The sequence below is a fragment of the Strongylocentrotus purpuratus genome, unplaced genomic scaffold, assembly GCF_000002235.5.
Source record: "Strongylocentrotus purpuratus isolate Spur 01 unplaced genomic scaffold, Spur_5.0 spur5_scaffold_2, whole genome shotgun sequence".
In the NCBI taxonomy this organism is placed as follows: domain Eukaryota; kingdom Metazoa; phylum Echinodermata; class Echinoidea; order Camarodonta; family Strongylocentrotidae; genus Strongylocentrotus; species Strongylocentrotus purpuratus.
This window is the reverse complement of record NW_022145605.1, coordinates 21160254-21181752: the sequence shown is the minus strand read 5'-3', so window position 1 is coordinate 21181752 and position 21499 is coordinate 21160254. Positions and strand designations below refer to the sequence as shown.

The window sequence follows — 21499 nt, the reverse complement described above, 5'->3', positions numbered from 1 at the left end:
AAGGTCACAAAATAAAACATTTCGTGACTCATTTATTAAGTGACTTAATAAAATACTGCCCGAGTAGTATATTGAATAGATTCAAACTATCCCTATATGCATTCGGGTCAATAGGTTTAAACAAAACTGGTTTTTATTTCTTTCATTTCTTGGTAAAACAATTACATAAAAGAAGAAATAATAACTAGGCCTAACCTCAATCTGAAAATCTCTCGTCGGGGATATATAGAAAAGCGTTAGCTTTGTTTCCAGATATGGACAATCTCTTCTCCCATATTTTCATTAAGGTCACTCGCATACAGAGGAAAAACACCGGACCTGTCTGTAAACCTGCTAATAAGAACCCGACTCTGACAGAGATCACTGAGAGATCCCAGGCCGAGATTGGCCGAGCGAATGTCCGTAATTTGCCGAGGGTTGCCCGAAGAGCCGTAGCCTAATCCCAAAGTCTCCGTAAGACAGGCCGAGCGTGGCAGACGAAAGCAGCAAGGGTGGACAAGACACCAACACCTCAGCAAGTAAAGGAGAAGAAACGAAGGCAGGCCAGGTATATATAAAATAATAAAGTGATAATAAAGGCAAATTTCAGTAAACATACCAAGTATATTTTCTATAAATTCACTATATCCACCATGTCCATGCATGTTTCATAATAAGAATTTGTGAAATAACATATGGAATCATTTAATCTTAAACTATTTTTGTCGGCCATATCAGCATTAAAGGTTATTATAAACAAAATCTATAGACGCCTACAGGGGCGTACGCAGGGGGGGGGGGGGTTTGGGGGTTCAAACCCCCCCTTTGGTATTTTTATGTATGTAAACCCCCCCTAAAAAAACCTAAACCCCCCCCTTTGGTTTTTTTTTTTTTTTTTTTTTATTTTTTTAATTATACCCACGGCTAACCTAAATAAGGTGACCTTACCCCCCCCCAAACGACAAAAAATGTCAAATTATGAAATTTCGAGACCAAAAAAAAAAAAATGTGTCCGCTTACCCCCCCCCCCCCCCCCCCCCCCCACTGAGCGACTTTTCGGCTGGCTGAGTCGTTGCGATTTTTTTTGACCGCTCCAAAAAAAAAAAAAAAAAGTGTCCGCTTACCCACCCCCCCCCCCCCCCCACTGAGCGACTTTTCGGCTGGCTGAGTCGTTGCGATTTTTTTTGACCTCCAAAAAAAAAAAAAAAAGTGTCCGCTTACCCCCCCCCCCCCCCCCCCCCCCCCCCCCCCCCCACCCCCCCCCCCCCACTGAGCGACTTTTCGGCTGGCTGAGTCGTTGCGATTTTTTTTGACCTCCAAAAAAAAAAAAAAAAGTGTCCGCTTACCACCCCCCCCCCCCCCCCTCCGAGCGACTTTTCGGCTGGCTGAGTCGTTGCGATTTTTTTTGACCTCCAAAAAAAAAAAAAAAAAGTGTCCGCTTACCCCCCCCCCCCCCCCCCCCACCCCCCACTGAGCGACTTTTTGGCTGGCTGAGTCGTTGCGATTTTTTTTGACCTCCAAAAAAAAAAAAAAAAGTGTCCGCCCCCCCCCCCCCCCCCCCCCCCCCCCCCCTGAGCGACTTTTCGGCCGGCGCGATTTTCAAATTTTCGGGAGCAAAATATTTTAAAACCCCCCCCCCCCCCTTCAAAAAATCCTGCGTACGCCCCTGGACGCCTAATTACTTATGAGAACACTCTAGGATACCATTTTCCTTTCATGATTCCTTTCTTGTCTTGTTCTAACAATTAATATCCCAGAGCTTCATGGCAACCTCTACACTTTTATGCAATGTAGTATTCTATTCCTTTGTGTATTTGCATATCGCTGCATTTCTATTTTGCTTCATCTCACCATATTACTCTCCTCTTTGAATTCATTTTTCATTACTCAGAGCTTGAAGAAGAGAGTGAGCTTAGAGGAGCGTGACTTGAGGCAGTTTGCTATCAGGAATGCTTGGCGGAAGAGCCGCTTGGAGGGATGCCATTGATTGGAGAGGCTTGATCAGAGGCGCGGACGAACAATAGGGAGTTTTCGCAAGCTCAACGCGGGCGGACAATCTGCGGTTCGTTTGCAAAATCGGAAAGCTACTACAGTCAACATCAGAAGCTCATCTCCGAGGTACGGATCAGTGTTATTACACAATGAAGACATTCATCACCTAATTTGATCGTTGTCATCGTTGATGTATTTTCTACTTGCTAATTGTACCTGGTAAAAATTATGTGATGCTTATAAGCATAATTCATCATATATTTCTAGTTTACTGTTTGGGTAGTAATGCAAAAATAATAACAGCAACATAATACTAATAATAACAGAAATGTAACGGATAATCTAAGCCCTATAAGTTCGATAACTTATTTTATATTATTATATTAAAAACATTTCACATTATATATTTTTTTCTTCATAGATGATAACACCGGGGAGTCAACCCTAACGCCCATGCTTTACGTCCGAAAGGGGGTATGCAGGGGGGTATCTCGGTTGAGTCCATGACGAAGCGACCTATCCTACGAGTAAACGGCCTCTTTCGTATTGAGACCGACCGGCCAACCACTGTAGGTGCAGCCCAGCAAAGATGAACAGCCCCCCCCCCCCCACCGTCATCGAAAGCCAAATTAAAGGCATAACTCCATGCTGAAGGTAAGTCGTATAACGTGTATCTGGAAGCATATTTACGGAAAACATCATGAAAGCCTTCCAAAGTATCACTCATCTAGACAAAAATACGTCTACTTAATTCAAGGAGTTAAAAAAAAATCATTTTGTCTTTTCATGCTCTAAGATATGGAGGAAAGGAATTCGGTGAAGCCAGCCATAGTCTGAGCGGAACATATCCCAGAATAGAATACATGTAGACTGATTTTTAGGTCTACGTTGTATGTGTGAATTTATGCAGCGGTTATTTGAAATTATTTATATCAGAAATGCCTATATAGCCATTTATTTCCTACAGCATGTTATGGCCTTTCAAAACGAAAATGGAAAACGTTGGCTATTCAAAGGGGTTATCACTATACCATTTTATTTAAAAAAATGTAACAAAGCCTTGTTTTGGAGCTTTACTAACTTTCTTTAACTTCTAACTTTTTAAGAATATCTCAACATAATTACGGCGTAATTTTCTTTCATTATTATAGAGTAATTTAACTAATTTATTTTTTATCTTTCTGTCTCTCGATCCTTCCCTCTTTCTCTTTCTTTAGTCTCTATGCTCCTCCAACTCCAAGGTCATCATTTCATCCAAAAGTGTTTGAAGTAGCTTGGGCATCAAATGACTTGTGACTATGGGCACTGTATGATCAGAAATAAATAACGGCAGAAGAGAGACTGGGAGGAACGCCATCACATCCAAAAGGGAAAAGCCACGAGAAAGGCGATGGAAAAGTGTCAGCATTATACCCGCTGATCTGTGGGGGGAAATTGGGGCCGTGGCACAATGAGTTATTCACCTCAAATCTGACTGCATGGTGTCATGGCTATTCAAGGAACAGCAAGTTCCAGATTATCGATGAAAACCGAGAGTCAGTGCAGAGGACAACTAGTGTACTTCTTTTTGTCCATGACGCTAGCTCCATCTTCTGAAATGCAAGCTTACATCAGGATCATTGAAAATGATAATGGAAATAAAATATAACAATTTGTGATTTAAAAAAAATATTGATTTATGAAGTATTTATGTAAAATGACTGAATGAAAAGGGCGAGTGGAAGTGGAACTGACATCATTGAGTTAAAACAGGGAGAGACATAGAGAAAGAGGGAAAGAGAGAGAGAGAGAGAGAGAGAGAGAGAGAGAGACTCAGATAGAAGGGCGTATCTGGGGATAGAGAAGGTAAAGAAGATAATTGGGCAGAAAAAAATATTTTGGTAGCTATTCGCTTGGTAATGTCAGAACTAGAAAGAACAAAAATGAGAGCTAGAGAAAGAGCAAATGGAGAGAGGGAAGGTTTAAGAGAAGGAAAGAAAATACACAAGAATACTATCAAGAGAAAAAGACAGAGAAAGCTGACAGAGAAAAACGTTGGATATATCTGAGAAAAGAACTAGGGAAAAGGGGGAAAAGGAGGGAGAAAAAGAGGTATGAGAGAAAAGGGAAAGAGGGAGAGAAAGAGAGCGAGAGAGGTAAGGGATACGGAGGGAGAAAAGGAGGTATGAGAGAAAAGGGAAAGAGAGAGGGAGAGAGGAAGAGATAAGGGGAGAGAGGAAGAGATAAGGGATAAGGAGGGGGAAAAAAGGAGGTATGAGAGAAAAGTGAAAGAGGGAGAGAGAGAAAAGGGAAAGAGGGAGAGAGAGAGATTGAGAGAATGAGAGAGAGCTAAGGGGATAAGGAGGGCAGGGGGGGGGGTGAGAGGTATGAGAGAAAGGGAGAGGAGAAAGAGAATGAGAGAGATAAGGGGATAAGGAGGGGGAAAAAAGGAGGTACGAGAGAAAAAGGAGAGGGAGAGAGAGAGTTAGGGGGATAAGGAGGGAATAAAGGAGGTATGAGAGAAAAAGGAAAGAGGGAGCAAGGGAGAGAGAGAGAGAGAGAGAGAAGGGAGTGGTATATAAGAGCGTTATATCTGTATGCCCTTAGCTACTACTACATCATTCTTGTTTACTCCACTTCCAGACACACGATTCAACACTGAAAAATTAAATTGAAACAATATTTTTATTTCATTACTGGCAATAAAATGACATTTAAAAAAAAAATTAAAAAAAAAGAATTTAAATTTGACAATGAAAATAAAGCAACTGTGTAGAGTCAGAACAGAGAGTGTTACCTTGTGAAACAAAACATATTGAACATTAAATCTTTTGATTATTACAACAGCATGTAGGGAGGTACAGCAGTAACCCTCAAATAGAAATAATGAAATATGCCAACAATAAAATACACAGAACTCAAGCACTGTCATTAAATTAAAATGAAAAGTAAATAATTCATAAAATTAAGATATCCAATTGCAAATTTATTTATTAAAATGGGATAATAGATAGTAAAATGGTCTCATAAAAAGAATCAATTTAAAGTTATACAATCATGTGGTTACTTTCTTTGAAAGTCAAAATTCATTTGAATATTCTCTCTTTTGATTGCTAAAGAACAAGAGCCACAAGATGTAATTAGAGGGGTTTGGTGAATGAGCATACAGACAGACAATGTGGAAGTAGTGGTTTTCCATTCAGAAGATTCAGAGACAAGCCAGAGTTCTTTTAAGAACTCAACTGCAACTCCTAACCAAAAAGAGAAATTGTTGGTTGATAGCCAGAATCTTGTTAAGTCTGTATAAAAATATACAAGTTATGCCCTTTTAACTCTCAACATGACCTAACCAAGAAGTTGGAATCTGTCATTCATTTGGTTAAATGTTATTACCATATTACTACAATTTATGAGAAACATAATATTAATTATGACGTGGCCTTGTTCTAGAAATAAATACAAGACGAACCAAACATGTTGGAAAGCATTTTAAACATGAACCATACATCATGAATTCAAATTTTCTGCTCTTAATTTAAACAAAGCAGATAAAAGCAATCTTCAAAAACACATTAATACAAGAAGCTAAAGGTTTTAGGCCAATGTAGCCTGGAAAACAACATTGCAACAAACATGATCGAATTTGAAAGCTTAATGAGAATATATCAATCTCTCATAGATGCTCTCTTGTGGTCCTGTAAATGCCAAATAACAATTAAACCTTTAAACACTTGAACAAGTCTGAAATCATGTAACATGTCCAAGTCCTTTGGGGGATTTGCATGTTGTTTGGTTTGATGGTTTGTTTTTCCTGACTGGTAAGAAAGCATGCTTATGCTTGTAAGTAAGCAACCAGTTTTTGTTCACTTACAACTCATAACCCCCCTACCCTTCAGATTCCCAGATCATCTATAAATTGTATTAACACTACCTAATACTACCCTAACTCTATACTATAACTTGGCCAAGACCCTAAAACTAAATATATCTAAAGTCAACATCTCAAATAAAACTAGAAGTTAACTTTCACAGAATGTAATGAAAGCCAGTGAAGCTAGGCACCTGCTGGGAGGGGAATTCCCTGATGACCTCACTATGATCTACGGGGGATTCCCCTTTGGTATGTCTGTGTCACGTTGCAGGCGGAGTAGGGGTTGGTGATACATTCAGTATGGCATCAATGTCCTCACTGTTTGAAGAAAAACACACATAAATAAGGGGATACATTTAGAATGTAAATATGGAAAAACCATTTGGGTGATAAAGGAAAACAATGTATCATTTAACATAAATCTTGAGAACAATCATAGTCATGGAATAAGGAAGAGAGAATGTTGTCAATATTATAATGTGTGTTACAGCAATGTTTACAGAAAAGTTATTACAAAAAAAAGTATGTATTCATAATTTGTATTGGTGTAAAAAATTTATCTAACTTCGTAAACTTAAAAATATGAACCCAATAGTGATCATGAGCAACTGTTGCACTTTTATTCTTTCAAGACATTCAAAGTAGCTGATAATAGGTACAACTGATATTTTTTCTTACATTGAGATGGTGAAACCCATGCCTTTTATTCAGCAAAATCAAACAGTGAATTACATGCATACTTTGACCATCACAGACTTTTACAAAATTTACATTTACAAAAACAATACTAAGGGAAATCCAAATATTGATAGCAAACTACTTCAGAGGAGATCAGAAAAACCAGAGAGGTAGACTGGTGAAAATTTGAGTAAAATCGGACACAATATGAGAAAATTTTTGAAAAATGTATTCAATATAGTATCGTTAGTGTCTCTATGTCATAGTGGCAGACCACTTTCCCATTTGTTTGAACACACAAAATGACAACATTTTCGTTTTATCAAAAATGTATGACTGAGGAGGGTCTTTTCTCTTTAGAGTACCTATACTAATACGCTATTCATAATATATTCTGAGTAGTGCCCCAAGGGTGAAGGCATTTAAGAGAAAACAGAAATTATTTATATTTTTGTACATGACAAATGGGAGAGTCATCCAGGCTTACGCCATAATCCACTGACCAAACTGCTAATATGAGATACGCATTGACTTAGTGATCTCGTATTTCAAACATTCATAACTTTCCTATTGTTGGTCCAATTTATTTCAAACTTCCGCCATTCTGGTAACATTATTTTTCTGCTTTCATATAAATGAACTTATTACAAGGGTTGGATTGCCCTTCAAGATATAGATCACAACAGAGGTGTCATGGTCGAGTGGATATCTCACTGGACTGTGGATCACGAGGTCCGCGGTTGAAGTCCTGCCGCGGCAGTAATGTCCTTTGCCAAGACATTGATATACATTTGCCACTCTCCACCCAGGTGATGTAAATGGGTACCTGGCAGGAATTAACTCCTTGAAATGGCAGCACAGCTAAAGCCGGGGTAATAATCTTCAAGTTAGAAGCGCTTAGAGACTTTATTGTAATCCGCGCTATATAAAAGCTGAGTATTATTATTATTATTATTATTATCTAGAGAAATCATCCGTTTGCTTCTTTGTCAGGTTTGCAACTGGTTGTATTTTTGAACTGCCTTATCAAACATACATATCAGAATAACTATCACGTACCTGGTAGACTTAATCTGGTAGTTCAGTCTCTCCTTCATGGCTCCCGATGACGTCTTCTTCAGTTTTGCTTCTAGATCGCTGACAAGCGCCCTCAGGCCGATGATGTTGTGGAAGATCCTGATGAAGCGGTCTCCGGTTGACACCAGGTACTTCCCGCTGGGGTCGAAGCCTAGCTTGCATATCCTCTCTGTGTTTTCATTAGGGAAGGAAGGAATAATGGATTGAATGGGAATTTTTTTTCCCTTTTCGTTTGACCCTTTGCTTGTGGGAACTAAATGGTCCTTGTATTGATCATATGTGGGATGAGAAGTCATTGATTGAATGCATAAATGTAAAAAAAATTGATGAGACCATTCGGCTGATAAAATGGAGGAGTTGTGGTCTTGTGGATAATTTGTCAGACTGTGGATCACAGGGTCCACGGTTCAAGTCCCACCGCAGCACTAACGTCCTTTGGCAAGACATTAATCTACATGTGCCACCCAGGTGTTAAATGGGCACCAGTAGGAAGGAATTCCTTGAATGCTGTGAGCGCCGAAATCGGCTGCCTAGCAGAGCTGGATAATATTGGAGCGCCTTGAGTACCTTGCATGTTGGATATATGCACTATATAAATATCCAATATTATTATTATTATAAAATAGGGTTTGATTTCCTAAATCGGTTAAGTCATGGATGAACATTTGACAATTCTTCAAAGTTAAAAGGCCTTTAAAAAATAAGCAAAAAGTTATTCTATTTTTCCATGCAAAGAGTATTACCAACAGAATTTTGTAATGATAACATTTGATGCTACAATTAACTCCTTAGTTGCCACAATTACCTCATAAATCCATAAAATGTTCAATACCATGGGTAGACAAGATGCTAATACAGATATCACTATATGATTACCCGGTACATATAAAATGAGATTAGAACTCCCTCCCCCCCAAAAAAATGCAACAACAACAACATCAAAATGTTTCACACAAAGCAATTCTGTCCTTATTTTCTCAAGCAAAATATATCACTCAAATGACATCACTCATACTATATTGAACTTCAAACTATCTTACCATATTTTCTACTTTCCTAAAAATTGTAACTTGCTATCAAGTTTGGATTTCCTTTTTGATGTAAAGATGAAGCTTGTAGATATATTTGAATTTGTTCTTTATTTGTTTCTCAATGTTATTGTGTAGATTAAAATTCTTTTCTTTTTTTTTTACAATGTGCATGAACTCGCTGAAAAGCAGTCTGTTTTGACCGAATGTGATTTTTTTTACTGTGAATAAATAAATAAATACAATACAATGAATTAATGAAATAATGGACTCACGTGAGTGCACATCTTGGAAGTGTTCCTCCTCCTGTTTGGCGTTGGCGCTGTACAGCCAGATCTCCGTGCCCTGTGCGATGGCTACGCTGTAAGCATCAGGGGACAGAGCGATGAGACAGGGGCCGGAGTGGGGGTACTGACCGGTCAGTAGCAGGTACGGGTCCTGCTGCTTGGCATACTCGACTAGATTCGAGAAGGAGATAGGAGACAGGAAGGAGATGGGATAGGGAAATGAATGATAAAGAGAGTGAGAGAGATAGGAAAAGGGAGAGAGAGAGGGGGAGGGATGGAGCAGGGAGAGAGAGAGGGGGAAGGATGGAGGAGGGAGAGAAAGAAATAGAAAGAACAAATGAAAGAGTGAAGAGAAATAAAAGATGATGAGGAAGGCGAACAAAACAGCAGAACAATGAAACGGTGGAGGAGAAAGAGAGGACAGAGGAATTTAGGAGGAAGAATACAACAAAAAAGAATATGTATATTTACATGCATATATATTAAAAAAGGAAAATGGAAATTTGAAGGATAACAAACATGATAGTTGTGTACGGTATTTAAGAATGATTAAGAGAAAAAAGAGACAACAACAATCTTGCATGAGAAACAAAAAGATACAAATGCAATGAGAGAAAATAAAGCATGGTAATTCGTTTACTCCCTCTATGAGGCATACATTTAGTACCCAACTACAGGGCCATCAACAGAGCCATAAAATTACACATTCTTTGTTTTGGTTTGTTATAATTCTCCTATTATGTTGCCTACATTGCTTACATAATTCAACTGTGACAATGTAAAAAAAAACGTGTTCCATCCATTAAAGGCATCGTTTAATAATGTTTAACCTGAGATGCATGGCCCTACGTGTTACCAGCGTCTGTGATATGGTGTAATATTGAAGCCCGAACAAAATTGCCCTTCAAAATGATCATGAAGTGCCTCAAAAGAGTACAAAATTTTGATTGACCGATTTTACCATACTCATTTTTCCCAATAGTATTATGAAAACCGTTTTGATTTTGATTTATTTTGATTTCCAATCATAAACATCTTGATATTCAGACAGGCAATCGGCTTGTAAAAGTCATTGGGTTCCTGACTGACCTAAAGATTTATAATTATCATTGCAGCATGAGCTAAATCCAGGATTTTGTTTCAGAAACTGAGACAAAGTTACCCAATCCTTTTAAGGAAGAATCTATTGAATCTTACCATCCGTATCCCATAGTTTCCATGTCCCATCCTTAGACACTGTGGCCATCCTGGATGAAAGATAATCACACAAATAAAACAACACAAATTTAGGTGAAACTTGAGATGGGGTTCATGAAAATATAATCCATGATTATTTTACCCTGATGAAGTTTCAAAATTCCTAGATTGGCATTATTTCAATCTACCGTACTTCCAGTTTAAAGCCCGTCTGCACTAGTTTGGCCAGGGGGATTAGACCTCCCTGCAAGGTCACTGACAGGTGGTTATCTCATCAAATCAGCTCTCAATTAACATAAGAAAAAGGGGATCATGGGGGATCAATACGCACCGATTAGGCATTGTTTGCTATATAGAGGGCCAAAGTAGCTATAAGTAGTGCAGTGGGGCTTTTAAGTCAGATACACTGTTGGGATAAGCAAACATGTATAAGAGACTGACGGCATTCTTTTGGACTTATGGAATCTTCTGATTTTTTTTCCTGACTGCATATTAAAGGGAAATTATATTCCAGGTTTTTCATGATTTCCAGGATAGCTAGGTTATGATGATATAGCTGCCAACGTTCACTGAAACAATTTAGTATTATAAGGGCTGGAAATCAACTGAGGGAATGGGAACTTCACAAATAATACCTGATACAGGATCTAAATACCAGTAATGCAATATGAAACTTATCAAATTTCGTATAAAAGAAATGCTGTTAAAAATACTGAAAACAAGTACTTCTATCAATTCCCAAATGCCCTAAATATTGCCAGTACATGGAGACATTACAATCATTTCACTAAACATTGAAATAAAGACCCTGCCCCCAAATTACACATCCACTAATAGTACCAAACACATTATGCCATTTTGATTCTTAAGCATTTCTGTCTTGCCTTAATAAATACATGGTTCTCACCTTAACGAATCGTGGTTAGAGGAAGAGCAGTAGACGCTTGCCTTGTGACCTTTTAACTCCCTTGCCCTTCTGACCTCACTGAACTCACCCCCCCCCCCTCCCCCCCCCCCCCCCCCCCCCCCCCCCCCCCCCCCCCACCAGTGTTGAACACCAATTTATCTGCCTTCTCTACTAAGCACTGTTTGTATCTCATGACATTACAATGGTCTCACAAAACATTAAAAAAAGACCCAAAATCTCACCTTGACGAGTCGAGGTTAAAGGAAAAACTGTAGACGCTTGCCTTGTGACCTTTCAACTCCATTGCCCTCCTGACCTCACCGAACTCACCCGCCTTGGAAAACACCACCTCCCAGACCTTGACGTCAGGTGTGAAGCCTGAAAGGAAGAGCAAGATGAAAGATTAATTTCAAGCAAAACTGCATGAGTGCATGGTCAAGTTCTATACATTTTGTACTGTGGATAAGGTTCATGATTATACATATATATATATATATATCTTTATTGATAAACCAGTATTTCACTATTAACTTAAAACTTACTGGTACCTGCACTTACATCCAAATCAATTCATGTACTAATTCGTTGTCATATAAAACAACCAGAACAAAAATTACAATTTATAAAACCATTTTTCTTAAAATGAAGCAATGAACTGAATGAAAATCACAAAGGGAAATTGACAATGATGTATGATCATTTATTTTATCATCCTTTCCCTTGCTCTCTCTCTCTCCCTCTTTTTAATTTCTGCCCCTTTCTCTGTACTATCTATTAAAGTACTCTCTCTCTCTCTCTCTCTGTTAATCCCCCCCCCCCCCCACCTCAGCAAGTCTAGATTAAAAATAGCACTGATAGAATGTTCACATGGAATCTTACTTTCTGTTTTGATTCTTAAACAGAACTTACCACATGATGCAACAAATCGGCCACACGGAGAGACAGCTGCATAGTTGTTGTTCATATGATGGGTATCCACAGACGCCAGCACTTCACCTGAACGTAATGAAACAAAATATTGCAGATATTACAGCTATTGAGCAAATAAAGATATAATTGGTTGATTTTTATGACTTTATAATGTGAGTCGGTCTAGCAGCACTTTCACTTGGTCAGCTCTCTGTCTTCGTCTGCAAATTTTATTATGGATAACTTTTATTATAGATACAATTTGCTGATTTTCTGAAGAAAGAGAATGTAGAAATGATTTGCTCCAACTATTATATTTAAAGTTAATACAAAGTTTTGGTATGGGGTCATGAATTTGGTTCAAATGAACATATTGGAAGCATATGCCATTTTACGATATTCAATGATCGTTGTCGCGGTTGGAATCGAGTCTAAAGTGATGAAATTGTTTAATAATAAACTCTTTATGTTGTATAGCGCCTTCTCAAGACTGATATTACTTTAGCTTTAAAACAATGTTTCTTGACTACAATCTACTGATTTGCTTATCCTGTTTGGAAATTATATATCGGAACTACATATTCTGAGAGTTTCACGGTCGCAGCTACCATGGAATGGCCTTATAGGCGCTATTCGAAATATTTGAAATTTACCGGGAGTACCGGTAAACTTTTGATTATTCAATTTCTCGAAAACAGAAGTGTTTTAGGGGCTAAATTTTCTAGCATTTATAATACATCCACAGGGACATCCAAATATATCAACATTTTTAAGAATTATTATCCATCCAATTTTCAAAATTTCCCAAAACTTTGCATTACCTTTAATCAGTTGACTTTTGAATTCTCTCATTCCCTGAAGCTTCATACAAGTATCGTCATAATCGACCCGTTTCCTGCTAGCTTAATCAGAGAATTTCCAAGATGCCACTATGCAGACAACAGTATTAAAAAAAATTACTGGATATGTTGCTACAATAAGTAGTAGGGTTTCATGGTAGGGTAATAAGGCAAACAAAGAAAAAAAATGGAGCTCTGTTTGGTTTAAAGCCCCGCTGCACTACTTACAGCTACTTGCGCCCTCTATATAGCAAACAATGCCTCAGCGATGGCCATACATGTAGGTCCCCCACAATCCTCTTTTTCTTATGTTAATTGAGAGCTTATTTGATGAGATAACCACTTGTCAGTGACCTTGCAGGGAGGTCTAATCCCTCTGGCCAAACTAGAGCAGATGGGCTTTAAATGCTCTATATACTGCTGTGTTGTGTATAATATTACCTTTGGTATTCCAGATCTGTATGGTGGTATCTGTGTAAGCTACCATGATGAAGCTACCTGATGCATTAGACCCTACTCCAATGCTCAAGATATCTTGATCACGACTCTGTGAGGCAAAGAGTAAAATTACATGTACACTCATTTGTTCATAAAATTGAAAATTTGAAACCTGATCACTGGAGAGAGAACGATAGACCACAGGAGAATTCAGCATAATAATCAAACAAAATTACTTTGTTAAAAATTGTTATAGCAACAGAAGAGTAAAATTACATGTACACACAATTTGTTCATAATATTGAAAATTTGAGACCTGATCACTGGAGAGAGAACAATAGAACACAGGAGATTTCAGAGGAATAATCAAACAAACTTACTTTGTTAAAAATTGTTATCAGAATGGACATATTAGGAGAATGTGGTGGAATCGAAGTTGATTCTAAACCAAAACATGAAAGGAACATGTACTTTATTAAAGATAAAATTAATTTAAAATTTTCATCCTGTGGCTGAGCTAGCTTTACAAATATCTATTCTAATCAAATTCTGTGGAGATTTTTAACTAAACCTGACCACCATATATCCATTCAAGTAATAAGAAGTATTAGATAGCCCTTACAGATACAAAGTTGCGATAGGTCAAACTCGTAACATGATATAGATAGCAAGGATAGCAATGGGCATATTTCACTCCAGGTCATTTTTTGATGTTATATTGACCACCTTGTTTAATGCGTTAACATTTGTGTAATACTGTTTCCAAGCAATCCTGAGCGCTGTAGGGTGTACTCATTGCTTGCAATGTCATAGCTGTGCACATTTGATGCGCAAACCTAGAGGCTCGAAAAGAAAATGAGGCATCAGTTCGCAATTACCCTTAATTTGGTATAACAAAGAGCAATCAAGGCTATCTAATATAATAGATATTCACTGGATGGGGTGTAACATACATTTTTTGGTTGGCAAGGGAGTTTATATTTCCCCTCTATATCATATTTCCCCTCAGCGGATCGCATTTCTTGGAATTTTAACTCCATTCACCAGTCCGAAGAATGATATATTACACATCCTACAAGTCAATATGTGTGTAATGTCTTAAAAAAATAAAGTTTGTTTCTTATGCATTCTTCTCAAGGTTTGAAAGGTGTCATATTTGCCAACAAACATTTTTAAATGAAGTAAATTTCACTCCTTGATTAAGTATTTAAAATAAATTAAAAAAATATTTTAGGAATCCAGTCACAAGATGATGGAAGATCTTTGCCAATTTTAGGTCCTATGTTTTACCTTAGGAAAATCCAGAACGGGAGTGACCTGTACCGCTGAGCTGTCTTCTCTTTTACCGAGTTTGAAAACCCGGATGCAGTTACCATTGGCGGTGCTTGTGATGAAAGACCTGAGAAAGAATAAACAAAGAATAGGGTTTGAAGACTGTGAGTACCTGCCCTCCTTCTGCCAAAAACTAGGGTCCATAAAGATGTCATACACTATTGTAACTCACGAAAGTGTTAGAATATTTATAGACTTCATCACATTTAGTGAATAAATTTTCTACAATGTTTTTAAAAGTCCATTTAAATCAATCAAACTGATATTCTTTAGTCCTTGTTATATACATTAAGAAGCAGCAAGGATCTACACTTAGGAATCTTTCACTTTCACTTCCCAATAAGGCCTAAAAAAAGATGTTGTAATGCTCTTTGGGTGCCAATACATGGGTCGGTCAGTCAGAAATCTGTGTTTTTTCCCTTTTTTTCTCTCCCTCTTTGGGCTGATATTTCTCAGTTTGGTTTGCTTTTATACATTTTTTTCTCTAAAAAAAAAAGATTAAAAATAAAACTATAAATACCTCTATTGGCACTTTGATGACATGGATTAGGTGGGGCTATTTGTCGGTGAGATCATTATTATTGTGGCTTACAATATTGCATTTTCTGACCTCGCATGTATGGATTGTATGATTTGACACTAGCTCCAGCGGTATACTTGCTCTGGGATTTATTTTATGAAAGATATAGAGTGAGGGTTTGAGTTGCAACTGGACTTTAAGTTAGGTTGAAGATCAGCTACATGTATACTGTTGGGTTCACGGGTTGAAGATAGAAAATTGACTTTCATCCGAAAATTAAAACATGAAAGAAGTGTTGTTGCTGGAAGAAATGCCATAAATTAAAGAGATTTACTCACTTGCAATCCGGGCTGAATTTGATGTTTGTCGCATGATCGTACTCCACATTCCCTCGTACACATCTGCAAAAGAAGAGACATGTGAATTATAGATACTTGTGCTGTTTGACAAAAATTACTGATTAATTTTCTATTGTTTTCACAGTAAGGGCCCTGAGGGGTGAAATAATACTCGGCCCTGCAATATAATGCAAATTGACTGCAGAAATCAACTGCAAAATTTGTTTGTATCCCCAATCTTGCTACAACTGATTGTTTCATTCAATAAATTCCGTTTTTCTTTACCAGACAAATTTACTAAATTGATTGTAAAGATACACTCATTGTCTAACAGGGTCATGAGGTTACAAATCATAATACAATAACGTGCAAATATGTAGCGTTGATAACTCAATTATGTTTAAGGTACTTTTTATTTTTGGTTACATACATTATGTCACATTTAACTCACTTGTGTTCTTTCTCTTTGAATTCTTTCACACTCCAGACACGCACAGTCCGATCTGTTGAATGTGAATAAATAAGAATCATTAAAATTAGTACAACAGTACGCAGATTTTGAGAAAAGAAATTACATTGCCCAAATCAGTCGAATGGCTAATAGTGTCAAAACGTGTTTAGCAATAACATCATGTGAAATGGTTGTAAAGTTTCTGAAATTGAGCTGGGGAAGGCATCAAGTGGGAGTCAGTGAGGGTGTGGGTTAGAAAAGTATGACGTGTATGTGGGTGTGGGGGGGGGGGGGGTAGAAATCCAAACACTGCGATTTGGTTTAAAGCTCTAATCCTCAAAACTATTCCAATGTGCACCCAACTTATGTGCATGTACATGTATACTGTACATCAACACCTGTGATTTAGGCCCAGAGACAAAATCTCACTTCTCACAATCTCACGCTGTAGTTATCAAATACTACTTTAAAAAAATCTTATTACAACTCTTATGAGGTGCAAATTCCCATCACCAGAAATGGACACAAAGGACTCCCTGAAAAAAGACTTCTACATGCAAATTTTGGGATTCTCAAATCTCGAAAAATATAGCAAAGTTTTGACGAAGGCTGTCTTTGGAGTACAAACACTTCACAATTTGCACACAACTAGGGCTGTGATTCCTTAGTATTGAAGGCATAAAATTTTCTCGCATCAAGACCTCTCTTGAAATCTGTAATAGTTTCAAACACCTAAAATGTTTTGGTTACATTAGGTCTAAAAACAAAAAGATGTTGTATCACCCTTTAGGTGCCAAAACATGGGACGCTCGATCGGAAATCTTTTATTTCTTTTTTATTTTTACTTTAATTTTTTTTTTCTCCCTCCCTCTTAAGGCAGATATTTAAATGCTTAATACTTTTTGTTCTCTAAAAAACAGATTTTTTTTTTTCTTTTTAAACCGACCATAGATTTCAAGATTTTTTTAGGTCAATCACAAAGGGCAATACAAGATACAACATTTTCTTTTTTTAGGCCTTAGCATGTAGATAGCATACCTTCTGAGCAAGACGCAACATATTTTCCATTGATACTGAAATCCAGATCCAGTACATTGTGGCTGTGCTCCTTGAGTGAGGAGGCCAAGAGAGGATGGGTGAAGGCCTTCTGAGAGGACTTCTTGTTGCCATGGGTCACAGACTTGGTTTGTTTTTTGTTCGCTTGGTTGGATTTCTTCTCTTTGGTTTTCTTGTCGTTTGTCTCTGGAGAAAAGAATACATGAGGAGGATCTGGCATGTCATTTCTATTGCATTGCATTACCGGTACATGTACATGTGTTTCACATTCTAGGTGCTTTTCTTCACTCCCAAAAGTCTCTGGGGATAAAATATCTGGACACCTTCTCATTAGATTTAAAGGTAAAGGCCAGTTTTGGAAATGCCCCCCCCCCCCTCAAAAAATGAAATGGAAGCTCTTATTACCAGTCATATGAACAAATATGTTTTGACTAATACGTGATGATACAAATTTTGCCGGGAAACCGCCTACTGATTGATATATTTGGTAAATTATTATATCTATTTGGACCTGATAGATATCATGCACGTGTTCCTTAGTCCCATATACATCTTTATGTGTACAATGCTTGTAATTTTATCAAGACTGGGCCAAATGTCTTATCATTTTGATGATTCCAGAACCTTGCAGTACACACCAATACTTATATGCTATATAATCAATCTTTTCTGATCGATTCCACGTTTCTTTCAATCGCATGACCAGAACTGATCTTTACCTTTAACTCAAGTGATGCTTGGTAATGATTAAAACAGGAAATATGGTCAGTCAAAGCTCAAGGGAAATCCTATGGTAAAATCTAAAATTGTAATGTAATCAATTAAAATTAAATGCAAATTGGCAAGTTTTAATTCTATGAAACTTACCATTTCAATGCCTCTTCCATTTGCTTAGGAATGATAATTTAATAAATTTGGATTTTCTTTGTTGTTGATAAAAGAATAGACCTAGAACTAGAAGTCTATATATCGAAAGGGGTTCTGTAAAACCATAAGTGCAATAATCATATCAAGTACAGGGAAATTACATTATTTGTTCAGAGAAATTAACAATATTTTTAATGCATATCAAATATTAGCAAATGGGAGAGGTGCATGTACAGTAAATCATTGTTGCAATTATGTTTTTGATGGATTGCAACTTAGAATCAATCTTTTGATTTACAACTTTCTAATTTTTAAATCTGCATATCATAGGGTCTACTCATAGAGCTAGTCTATGTCTAGAATACTTTCACCAAACCATTAATCTCAAATTTTCTGCTTTAATGAAAGTAAAATTAACCCGGGGTGGTCTTCCTCTCTCCTTTAACCAGACGATTATACTATAGGCTAGCTAGGCCTTAGACCGAATTTTCCGTCTCTTTCGTTCGTTAGCCTCTTATTGGGGTAGGGTCGGCTCTCTCTTTAGAGACGGAAACCGTCTATACACATTCCCTTGATAACGCCACGGCCATTTCAGGTCGTAGCGTTTTGCCCCCAAAATCCCCCAAAATGTCATTTTACCTCGTGCATTTTATATTGTAAATTAGGCCTAGGCTATAATAAATCAGTTCCACTTACCAACTTGACTGAAATAATCAGTTTAATAGTCCCTTTTTAGGAATTTATGGGTCAAAATCGAAATCCATTTTGAAAATCTTTTTCAACATGGATTTCGATTTTGACCCATAAATTCCTAAAAAGGGACTATTAAACTGATTATTTCAGTCAAGTTGGTAAGTGGAACTGATTTATTATAGCCTAGGCCTAATTTACAATATAAAATGCACGAGGTAAAATGACATTTTGGGGGATTTTGGGGGCAAAACGCTACGACCTGAAATGGCCGTGGCGTTATCAAGGGAATGTTATAGACGGTTTCCGTCTCTAAAGAGAGAGCCGGCCGACCCTACCCCAATAAGAGGCTAACGAACGAAAGAGACGGAAAATTCGGTCTAGCTAGGCCTAGAGGCTAGACCGAATTTTCCATCTCTTTTGTTCGTTAAGCCTCCTATTTGGGTAGGGTCGGCTCTCGTAGGGTCAGCTCTCTAGAGCCGACCCTACCCAAATAAGAGGCTTAACGAACGAAAGAGACGGTAAAATTCGGTCTAAGCTAGGCCTAGATCTAGGGTGAACAAAAATATTACAAATCACTTTTTTGTCTTCATCTTTTCTAGATCTAGATCTAGACCTATTCCTAAGTTTTGCATCTTTTTAACCTCAATGTTCACAATACTATTCTAGTTGAATACTATTTGGTTGCATTTAGTACAAAACATGGTTCAAGAATCTAGAGACGGCTGGCATGACTGGCATGGTAGCATAAACATGATGAATGAATCAAGAATGTCTTCATTAAAAAATGTAGATGTAGAATCATCGACTTACATCATTCATAATAGGTGGGGCTGAAGTGAATGAAAATGTTCTACTCACCGGTTTCTTCTTCTTCTTCTGGTTTGCCCCTGCCTGCTCCACAGACGATCATTAAAAGGAGGATTACAGCTCCGAGAGATAACGTTATTATAACCACAGAAAAGGGTGCACTGGCACCTTTCTCCATCATTTCTTGATCAGCCATTTTCAGAATTACGCGTAGCAGAATGGTGATTGGGAATGAATGAAATCTCGCGGGCTCAAAAATTACACGTCGCACAATAAATATTGAGCTTCGATCGCCGTATAATACTGTACACACTAGATTGCTCAATGCATGGGCAATGTCATGTTTAGATGATTACAGCCCTATCATGTGAATTTGCATCATGCACCTGTCATAATTACCAAGGCGCTGATATTATTATCATGATAAGCATAGTTTAAGGAAATGGCTTAATACCTTTTCATTAAAAATAAAAAGATAATAAGCGACAGATCTAGCCAAGTAGGCGTTGCTCCCGCCCCCCCTTTTTTTTTGGGGGGGGGGGGGGTATCTAAAGTAATTAGACATTGTAAACTGTCACTTTATGCTGGCGATACTTGCTTGCTTCATCAAAGGACCACAAACAAATGCAACTATATGATTATAGGGAGTGGAGATTGTGCACACATTGTGTGCGGGCAAGCATGCACTAGCTGTATCCAATGACCGGGGTATAATCAGGGGCGGATCTAGCTTTTTGCTAAGGGGGGGGTTTGACCAAAATAATGACGATGCAGAGCATCGTCCACGAGCCGCGAAGCGGCGAGCCGATTTTTTTGGGGGTGTTTATTTGAACCCCGTAAGTGATGTTTTCCTGGCATCTATTAACACAATGGAGACCATAAAAAGCAGTGCATGATAACGTCTTTTTAAATCAAGTAACAGTTTAATACACAGTTATATCCAGAGTTATCATGTGTTTGGTTAAGTTACCAGATGAGTTGAATATCTTCTCACAATATTTGCACTTGAAAGGGTTTCTCTCCAGCGTGCGTTCTTTTTTCTTTCTTTTTTTCTTTCTTTTTTTCTTTTTTTTCCCTTTTTTTTTTTTTTTTTTTTTTTTCTGGGCCGCCCAAGGGGGGGGGGGGGGGGTTTAAACCCCCTAAACCCCCCCCGTAGATCCGCGCCTGATAATTATAGTAAGGCGCTTAGAGACATTTGTATTAAGCGCTATATAAAAGCTAAATATTATTCGTATTATTATTAACGAAGATTAAGGCTCTCCCTAAACCGATTAACTTACACTGCGCTAATTGTTAAATACAAAACAAATGCTAGTTGATATAATATCGTAAGATTGTTGCATTAGAAGTGTACATAAAGTGAGATCTGGCAGTCTTATAAAGATTGTCCGATGTTCAGTTATGCATGCAGAGATTCAAATGAAAATGGTACCTAAATGTATAGGAGGATAACTCTATCAAGACAAATCATGAAACCCATGATTAAATATTCATGCTTCAAACAATACAACTTTTAAAAAGTTGGACATTTTTTCAGACTCACCCTGTATGATTGTTTGAATGTAAAAGTAAAGAAAGACCTTGCTAATTTTATGTTTAAATCGTCAAATGATAGGTTCCCTCGGGTATAGCTCCGTAAATGAAGTTAAACGAACACCCCACTCTCTCTGAAATATCGATTAAATTATTTAAAAACCAATTGTGAACATTTCATTTTCAGTCAAAATCTATTCTGATGATTCAGAAATCATATTTCAAAATATTGAGGAAAAAGGTAAATCGGCTCAATGTATCTTATAATAATCACGCACGAGTAAAATAATTAAGATTATCTATAGTTCCAACATATTTTTCCATACAAGTAATCTTTTTCAGGTGCTACAAATCTGTTTTGAAAGTTCTAGTTTTAGCTGAAATTTGTGAGTCGAAACTAGGCTTATTTCAAAAGGAAAGTTATAAAATCCAACATGTTTTATCATGATCTCACAATTCTCAGGCCTGCAAAGTCTGGTAAAACTACCACAGGTATACTATACGACCACATTACTCGGTTATACATAAATGAAAACTTGGGATTAAAACAAAATATGAAATCTTATAATGAATTAATTTCTTTTCATTATTCTGGAAAAGTCATAAAATCATTAATTAGGTAATTTTATTGTGACGAAGACTTGATAAATTGAATTTTTAAATGTACCCAGCAGAATTTAAGAAAAAATGCGAACAAACCTCTTCGAATAATTTTTCTTTT

At 37.4% G+C, this 21499-nt stretch overlaps 1 protein-coding gene across 1 annotated transcript; it reads right to left on the bottom strand.

The window, feature by feature from the left end:
• Positions 1–4743: 4743 nt before the first annotated feature.
• LOC585059 (transducin beta-like protein 2) lies at positions 4744–19555 on the bottom strand. The gene is made up of 12 exons (XM_030991947.1): positions 19297–19555; positions 16861–17064; positions 15823–15874; positions 15372–15434; positions 14472–14580; positions 13185–13290; positions 11905–11991; positions 11238–11373; positions 10089–10138; positions 8880–9062; positions 7559–7745; positions 4744–6139 (listed from the first exon to the last, which is right to left on the bottom strand). The coding sequence occupies exons 1-12, from the start codon at positions 19439–19441 to the stop codon at positions 6082–6084; spliced, it is 1380 nt and encodes a 459-aa protein (XP_030847807.1). The 5' UTR covers positions 19442–19555; the 3' UTR covers positions 4744–6081.
• Positions 19556–21499: the final 1944 nt, after the last annotated feature.